The sequence below is a fragment of the Clupea harengus genome, chromosome 6, assembly GCF_900700415.2.
Source record: "Clupea harengus chromosome 6, Ch_v2.0.2, whole genome shotgun sequence".
In the NCBI taxonomy this organism is placed as follows: Eukaryota; Metazoa; Chordata; class Actinopteri; order Clupeiformes; family Clupeidae; genus Clupea; species Clupea harengus.
In genome coordinates, this window is record NC_045157.1 from 13,107,522 (window position 1) to 13,116,020 (window position 8,499).

Below are 8,499 nucleotides of genomic sequence, written 5' to 3' on the forward strand. Positions count from 1 at the left end.
TGTTTGTTAAAACAGCAGTTTGTGTGCGGTGATTGTCATTGCACACATGTCTCTGTCTCTCTATCTCTTTCACTCTCCTCATCTCTCTCTCTCACTCTCTATCTTTTTTCAGATGGGCCGTTCGGGTACAATGAGGTCACCATGATCCCGGCTGGCGCCACGTACATCAGGGTGACGGACAACAGCAGGAACTATCTGGGTAACTGCACCCACAGTTCTCCTTTGCCAGCATGGGGAACCAAACACCTGTCAGGGTTCTGCTTTCTGCTGAATTATTCAGCAGTTCCAAACAATGGGAAAGTGACTCACCCAACACAGGAAATATGCTTCACGACTGAACCCGTGGAGGGACTGTGCTTGAGATACGTTTCTCCTGAATAATACATTTCTCCTGAGAAAAATGTTGTTCAGTAGATCAGATTGCATCATAGTTGACATTGTGTCAATCGGAGAAAGAGAACAGAACAAGGGCAAATGTTTGCTGATTTCGAGCGTTATTTTACCACCTTGTCCTTGTATGAAAAGTTCTGTGTGTGTGTGTGTGTGTGTGTGTGTGTGTGTGTGTGTGTGTGTGTGTGTGTGTGTGTGTGTGTGTGTGTGTGTCTGTTAGTAATAGTAGGAGCATTTCTGTGTGCGGGTTTGTGACTAGGTTTCTCTGTGTGACAGTGCGTGTATACAGGTGGTGGGTGGTAATGAGTTTGTTTGCAAGTGTGTAAGTTGTGTGTGTGTCTGTGTGTGTGTGTGTGTGTGTGTGTGTGTGTGTGTGTGTGTGTGTGTGTGTGTGTGTGTGTGTGTGTGTGTGTGTCTGCAAGTGTGCAAGTGAGGTAGAGACACTGTGCACACGGATAACTTGGGCAGAGAAACCTCCCCAAGGTCATTTTATTTTCAAAACATTTCACTGCAAAAAAACTAAACAAACAAAAAGAACACAACTTCCTGGCTCTGAAAAAAACAAAACAATACACGAAAACATGCAAATGGAGAGAACAGAAATCCCACAGCGGGAAGGCTAATGCACTCTTGGGATGTGGGAAACAATGTGGCGGGCAGCACCTGCCAGGATGCCCTCTGATAGGTGTGACCTGGGAGTTCTGGTCCAAATCCCACCTGACAATTCAGTTCAGTTATTTAACCAAGAGGAAGAATTATTATTTATTAATTATTCAGATTGAGGCTCGTTTGACAAAGCCACAGTAAGTTTTATGTGCTGATCATACTGAAAAAAATATCTCACTGTGTGTGGGGTTGGTTTCTTGTTTGACTTGAAGAATTTGAAAGCTGGATATACACAGTTCACGACACACGAATGGTATGTACAAAGGCATTCATGCATACAAACCCATGCATGCTTTTCCATGTAAATCTCCTTCTAAATCTTACGTTTGTGTTGTGTTGTTGTCTTGTAGCTGTGCCTTATGTGTTCTAGCATGTCTTGACTGGTATAGCTTTGCAGGTCTTATATATATGGATAGGACATGGCAATCTAAACAATAAAGGTTTGAGGAAGAGGGAAACACTGCAGGCACAGTTAAGTACAAGATGAACTGATAAACCTCACTTCATGTCTTCTTCAGCTCTCCAAAATGGCCGTTCGCAGTTTGTCATCAACGGCAACTGGAAGATCAATATGCCGGGAGAGTACAGCGTGGCCGGCACCAAACTGCTCTACCGACGGTCCGCCGACACATGGGAAAGCTTTGAGGTCCCAGGGCCGACGAAGGAAGACTTACACATTATGGTAAGGGTACATAGACACCCCACAGACACATTCACATTCAAACATGTCTAGGGTATCTCTCTCTCTCTGGTCTCTCTCTCTATCTCTCTCTCTCTCTCTTCTCTCTCTCTCTCTCTCTCTCTCTCTCTCTCTCTCTCTCTCTCTCTCTTTCTGGTCTTTTTGAGATGTCAATTCCAGTCTCATGTCTCATACATGATAAATGATACATATTGGTAATTACATTTACTCTGAGGTGAGTGATTGGTTACAAGGTTGGAATTGTGCCTCAAATATGTGCAGGTATTATCCACTGATAAGAACAACGGGATTGAGTATGAGTACTGGCTTCCACCTGACCGCTACGCACTGTATCATGGGATACGTAGTCCTTTGCGGCAGCCCCACCATGCTGGCTTTCCACCCTGGAATCCTCCGACTCCCAGCACCACCACAGTTACCACAACAACTACCACCACCACCACCACCACCAGACCTCAAGTGGTCACACGGCCGTACCGGGGTAAACTTCTCTAAAGTGTTTTTGTCCCATCCCGACCTTGGGCGGCCAAGAGCAATGACAGACAGCATGATGGAAATCTCAGCACACACACACACACACACACACACACACACACACACACACACACACACACACACACACACACACACACACACACACACACACACACACACACAAACAGACACAAACAGACACACACACACGCTGTTATCTTTGCATATGTACAGTTCACACAGAAAGATATTTTTAGCTCCACGTCAGGGGGTAGAATCTTCACTGCTCCAACTGCCTCATTAGTCATGGCTGAACATGTTTTACTGACATCAAGTGAGGGCAAGTGAATGCTGAGTAACCTTTCACACCCTTTGGCCCACACACACACACACACACACACACACACACACACACACACACACACACACACACACACACACACACACACACACACACACACACACACACACACACACACACACACACACACACACACAACTGACTACAGATAGCATTGTCTTACTGTAACCCAGAGGCTGGGCCCAGCAGCTTTCATCTGTTTCATGTTATATGACGTTATCTTAGTTTCTGTCCGTTGGCCATCAAAGCTCCTTCTCTATGCTGCTCTTAATCATTACCTGGGCGCTTACGTGAGGTGTGTTTGAGGGCGTGTTGGCCGCACGTCAGGCAGCTTAGCAGAGGAAGTTCAGTTTCGTGCCCGACACATGAGGTCAGTGGCCTGGGCTATGATTGGCTGGCAGACAGATACATGTCCCATCAGCCCCTGTAGCACACCTGGTGAGCGCTGGGACTAAGGAACCCAGCCCAGCATTTGTTTGAACTCTTTTGTTTGAACATTTGATAACATATTTGGGTTTAAAGCACTTTTAAGGCAACATTAATTTTTCATTGAAAATAAATGTCTATATAAATGAAGAGCAAAGCTCATCTGTTTAGGCAGGTGCAAAACATCAGTAGTTCCCTCTTTGGTCATTATTTCAAATGTAATTTAGAAAGATATGCACCTCCACACAGGAATGCTCCTCCACACAGGTATGATGTTCTTACTTGTGCAGCATCAGTAGCAATGAAGGGGGTTCTACTGAGCACACTGATATCTGGACAGCTATGCTGTGTTCTGATTGGACATTCACTCAGAGGATGGGGGAAGCAACTCTGATTCAGCTCATGAACCAATCAGAAAGCCCTGATGAGCTCAGTCAGGGTTGCTTAAGGTCCTATTCCAAAATGTCCTCATTGTATTGTACTGTTTGTCTGTGTGTGTGTGTGTGTGTGTGTGTGTGTGTGTGTGTGTGTGTGTGTGTGTGTGTGTGTGTGTGTGTGTGTGTGTGTGTGTGTGTGTGTGTGTGTGTGTGTGTGTGTGTGTGTGTATTTTAGCACCAGTGGGGGGTAGAGAGGTGAACCCCCCTTACCTGCAGCATCAGCCTTACCATCCTCCTCCTCGACGTCATCATCCTCATCATCAACTTCATCAGTATGAGCCTAATCACAACCACCTGCCTGAGGAACCCCGGCGAGGTACCACACACACACACACACACACACACACACACACACACACACACACACACACACACACACACACACACTTACACACACACACATTACGCACATGCACTTTACCTGTATCGCTGTTATAAATGACTGCACAGTACAAAGTAAAATAAAGCAGATTGTGTTTTTTGTATTGAGTGTGGGGTAAATTGTTCATTTGGTCTGATCCTTGCAGGGCATTGTGGGAAGTGTAGGCGAGTGCGAAGTCGATCCGAGAGGCAGAGGCAGTATTGTGAGAAAGACTTTGGTGAGTCCATCTTTAATGATTTGTTAAAATAACCAATACACATTTCCTAAATTACAAAATGTTTTAATAAAAAAAAAACTACATTTAGTGGATAAGTACCATGTGCTGGTGGTATAACCATCATGGTAGACATAACAGTTAGATTAATTATGTCAGAATGTATACAGTCATGATACACTTATTACATTTAGATGTGCAGTAGTGTCTCTGTTCTAATGTTGTTCTGCTGGTCCAGTGTTCCGTGCCCAGATCCTTGAGAAGCGTTACCGCGGTGAGGAGACGCGCTACGACGTCCAGGTGATCCACACCTACCGGAACCGGTACCGGCTGGAGCACCGCGAGTTCCTGTGGGTGCCCAACGTGTGCGACTGCCCGGCGCTGGAGAAAGGGCGCCAGTACGTGCTGATGGTGCGGCGGCACGTCAACCACGAGCGCACGCTGGACCGCATCCTGCTGGACGAGGACAGCTACGTCCAGCCCTACCGCCCGCGCGAGCACAGCCTGCTCAAGCCCCTGGAGCAGCTATGCTCCAACAGGGGGCCGCCACCAACAACACGCCACTACCACAGAGGATAGAGGGAGCATGGAGATGGAAGATGAGACACAAGATGAGAGAGAGAGCGAGAGAGAGAGAGAGAGAGAAAGAGAGAGAGGGAAAGAGAAAGAGAGAGAGAGAGGAGGAGGATTACATCTTCTTACATTTCCACTACCCTGTCTTTTGCCATGTCCATTAAAACTGGGGGGGTTAAGACAGAGTGGGCATCATGGTCACAAAATCCCAACCAGCTGCAGATATTTCCCCCAGTACAGCTGTTGTCCCAGGTGGATTTACTGACCCTTGCATCCTTCCTGTAACAGTATGACTAATTCCTCCCTGCAGCCTGTCCTGTGGGGTTCAGCCTCCAGCCCTTGGCCCTTCCCTCTGCTCCCACCTCAGATGTGCTACTAGCATCTAAAAGCTCTGTGCAAAAAAACTCCAGCCGTGACTGCAGAGACAAATGGCCTTTTAAATCAAGACATTTCTGATCACGAAAAAATGCTCCAAACAGGAAAAAAGTGAACCTTCGCTACGGCCTTGAGTCCAACCTCTCCGTCCTCTCGCTTTTTGTTTAATGTTTAATGTATTCCGACCGTGCCATGTCCTCATTACTGCTCCCCGAAGGCAGAGCAGGTCACGGCGGTGAGGCGTGACAGAACCCAGAAGATGAGACAGACCCTGCTTTTTCGCTCTAAGCCTGACCTCAAGGATGGCGAGAGGAACCACTAGTGTTCCTGTTGGAAAGAGGCCCAGTCATGGGCAGTGCAAGGAGACACAGGGGACACTGGGAGAGCTGTAGAGACTGTAGACTATAGAGGAGATATTTGTTTGTTTGTTTGTACTCATTAACAAAAAAAAGTGAAGCACTTTAGGTGGAGGTTTGGATTCACCTTTAAAATGTTGTAAACCAAAGAGACAAGAAAGTGGGCAATGAGGAGTTGAATTGAAAATATTTATGACCACTTTATACCTGTATCTGGCCAATCAGTGTGCAAGAGCTCCAAGGACGCATCCATAGTCATGCGAGCATATATCCATGTCTGCTCTACAAAAACGAAACCCACCATCAGTTATCTGTCAGGTTTGTAATTTCGTCATTTCTGGTTTCAGTGAGTATCTGGGATGGTTCTAGACTGAACATGTTAACACATTCGGGCTTGACGCCCATGGAAGACACGGGTTCGAATCCGGCCCAAGGTCATTACTCTTGTCCACTCTCCACCTCTTCTCCCTCTCATTTCCTGTCCCAATCTTCACTGATCTATCAATTAAAGGCATAAAAGCCCAAAAACAAATCTTAAAAAAAAAAAAAAACCCACTGACGGTGAGATAGGGAGAGAAGGAGGATGGCGAAACCCTGAAATCGTGTTTTGCTTCTCTCGCCATCTTTGCATTGTGTTGTTTTGTTTTATTTATGTGCCAACGGAATATTTAGAAATCATATATATATTTGTCTTTTGATATTGTATTTTTTTTATATTGACATTTCATTTTATCAAACACTGCATTGCTCATGTTAAAAAAGGTATTTTAAGTTATTTTTGTTCAGTTATTCCTCCATATGTTATGGCATATATAATAATTTTATATTTTTACCCAACCTGTGTGACAGTACCTGCTTGTTGCATGATTTAACACTGCTTTGATCTTCTGGTCAGTGTTGGCAGCCTGTATTGTGTGTGTCCTGTGTTTCTGAGGACGCTGTCTCCATCCCAAAGCTAACCTCCAACTCAATGCTTCTAAGCCTGTTCTGATTGAAAAGACTGTGGTATTCTTGTGTCTCCATTGTGCCATCTATTTGGTTCAAAGTTTTACTCAATTTTAATACTCAAGACCTTTGTATATCTCCAAGGCCTTTCCCAGCTCCAGGTTATGCAGATGCCAGTAGTGCTTTGGAAAGCGGTAATCGTCTCTATTTGATTGTTTGTGACTGAAAGTTGTATCTCTCTGTGTATTGTAATTGCTTCCATTATTGTTCATGTGTGTTGATATGATAATTACTGATAATGAGACACATTACATAATACAGTGTCTTCTCACAAAGAGACTCTGCTTTTGCATCATGTCTGTCAGGGCACTGTGCCTCCAGCACGTGTGTCACGAGTTCCTTTATCTCAGTTGATTTGCAGGGTTTTGGGTTAATGTCTTTTGCAGGAGAGTCTTTAAGAGAACATAACAGAAAGACTTACAAGGAAGCTCATCTTTCCTGGAAATCATGTCTGTGGGCGTGTTTACGTTCTCTCAAGATGACCTTTGACACCGCACAGCCCTAATTAAAGACTTAAGGGTTTAAGACACACAAAAAAACAATGGGGTTTGGCTAGACGGAGCCAGATGCAAGCCTCCCACAAATTCAGATCAAGATGTCGTATACGATGTATTAAAACTCAAAATTCATGCTTTTCATAAGCAGTTTTTTTTTTTGCATTATACTCATATAGGTCATGCTGATATCTCATGTAATTATACATTTCCTGTCTGTAACGAAGTGCTTAAACTACAGCATTTTAAGCAGCAAAAATTGTGTCATAGTTGAAACACTGATACTACAGACAGTTCATGTCAGGTTTTGTTGAATGAAGATTAAGAGGAAATTTGGAAAACTTAAGTTAACTGTTGTTATACATCTTACCATCCCCATCGAACCCCTTGGTTATTCTCAAGCAACTTTAAGTGATATCCACTGGCTCAAAGACCTACCTGTACTGGTTAATGATCTATTTAGTCTACGCCCATGACTCTAGGGCTGGTCACATCTTAAAGGTTCCGTGTGGAGCATTTAGGGGTGATCTATTACCAGAACTGGAATATAGTTTTCATAATTATGTTTTCATTAGTGTATAATCACCTGCAACTATAAATCGTTGTGATTTCGTTGGCTAAGAATAAGCCCTTGATGTCTACATAGGGTGCGGGCCCTCTTCCACGGAGGCCGCCATGTTGCGCTGCCATGTTTCTACAGTAGCCCAGAGCGGACAAATGAGCACTGGCACCAGAGAGGTCCTTTCATATTTGTATGGCACCTGACAGCCACTGTAGCTTTTCCTACACAAGTATTCAGTTGATTGCAATCTGCAGCCTCACCACTAGATGCCACTAGATCCTACATACTGTCCCTTTAAGAATTAGTCTTTGAAGTGTACGCAATATGTTGCTTCTTCCTAACTTCACTGGCAAAGAACGTGAAAAGTCAAGCATTGTGTATTTTGTTAGAAATGTATTTACAAAAATAACATGTAAATCCTTCATCACAATGACATAAACTGTGCTACTATGAACATGTAGTTAATACATACATATAAATAATCAAATAGCAAAATTCACCTGACCAACTATAATAGACAAAACAGCAACAAAAAACAATTTAAAACGTCAGCCTATACCAATGCACCTGAGCAGTTTGAAATGTTTCTTATGTTCTTCATGAGCAAAGCAACGCTGAATAAATTCATCTGTCACACAAAGATAACCCTTTGGTAAATTTGGGAACCAACTGGGTTCTAAGCAGATCATTTTACTCAGCTCTAAAACAGGGTTCTCTAACAGGAACAAGCAGGGAAAAACTGTTATGTTGCGGAGTGGAAGGTGCAGTCCACGATTCGAATCCAATAACACACTTTTTGCCTACTTCAGCGAATTTCTCCTCACAGTCTTCTGGATGTCAGTCCAGGGGGGGTTATTTGATTGCCTGTTCAAATATCAACAACCTTTGGCCTGAATCGCAGACTGCACCTTAATGCCCCAAGCAGAAAATACGGCATACGCTGCAAATCTACCTGTGCTGCACACTTTAAATTCAGCTGTGATGAAACTGTATGTCACTGTTTTTTACCGGTAAGCTCGTTTTGTACTTGTAAAGCTGGTGCTTAGAGTAAGAAGGCTTGTGCTTTTTCCCTGTTCCTGCTTGC

The 8,499-nt window shown here is 44.1% G+C and overlaps 1 protein-coding gene across 1 annotated transcript in view; it reads left to right on the forward strand.

The window, feature by feature from the left end:
• Positions 1–8,055, forward strand: part of adamtsl5 (ADAMTS like 5) — a 32,848-nt gene extending 24,793 nt beyond the window's left edge. The window contains exons 9-14 of the mRNA XM_031569054.2: positions 113–199; positions 1,575–1,738; positions 2,018–2,237; positions 3,630–3,770; positions 3,982–4,053; positions 4,289–8,055. Of these exons, the coding sequence (XP_031424914.1) occupies positions 113–199; positions 1,575–1,738; positions 2,018–2,237; positions 3,630–3,770; positions 3,982–4,053; positions 4,289–4,629 (1,025 nt within the window). The 3' untranslated portion in view covers positions 4,630–8,055. The remainder of the gene's footprint in view (positions 1–112; positions 200–1,574; positions 1,739–2,017; positions 2,238–3,629; positions 3,771–3,981; positions 4,054–4,288) is intronic.
• The last annotated feature ends 444 nt before the right edge of the window (positions 8,056–8,499 follow it).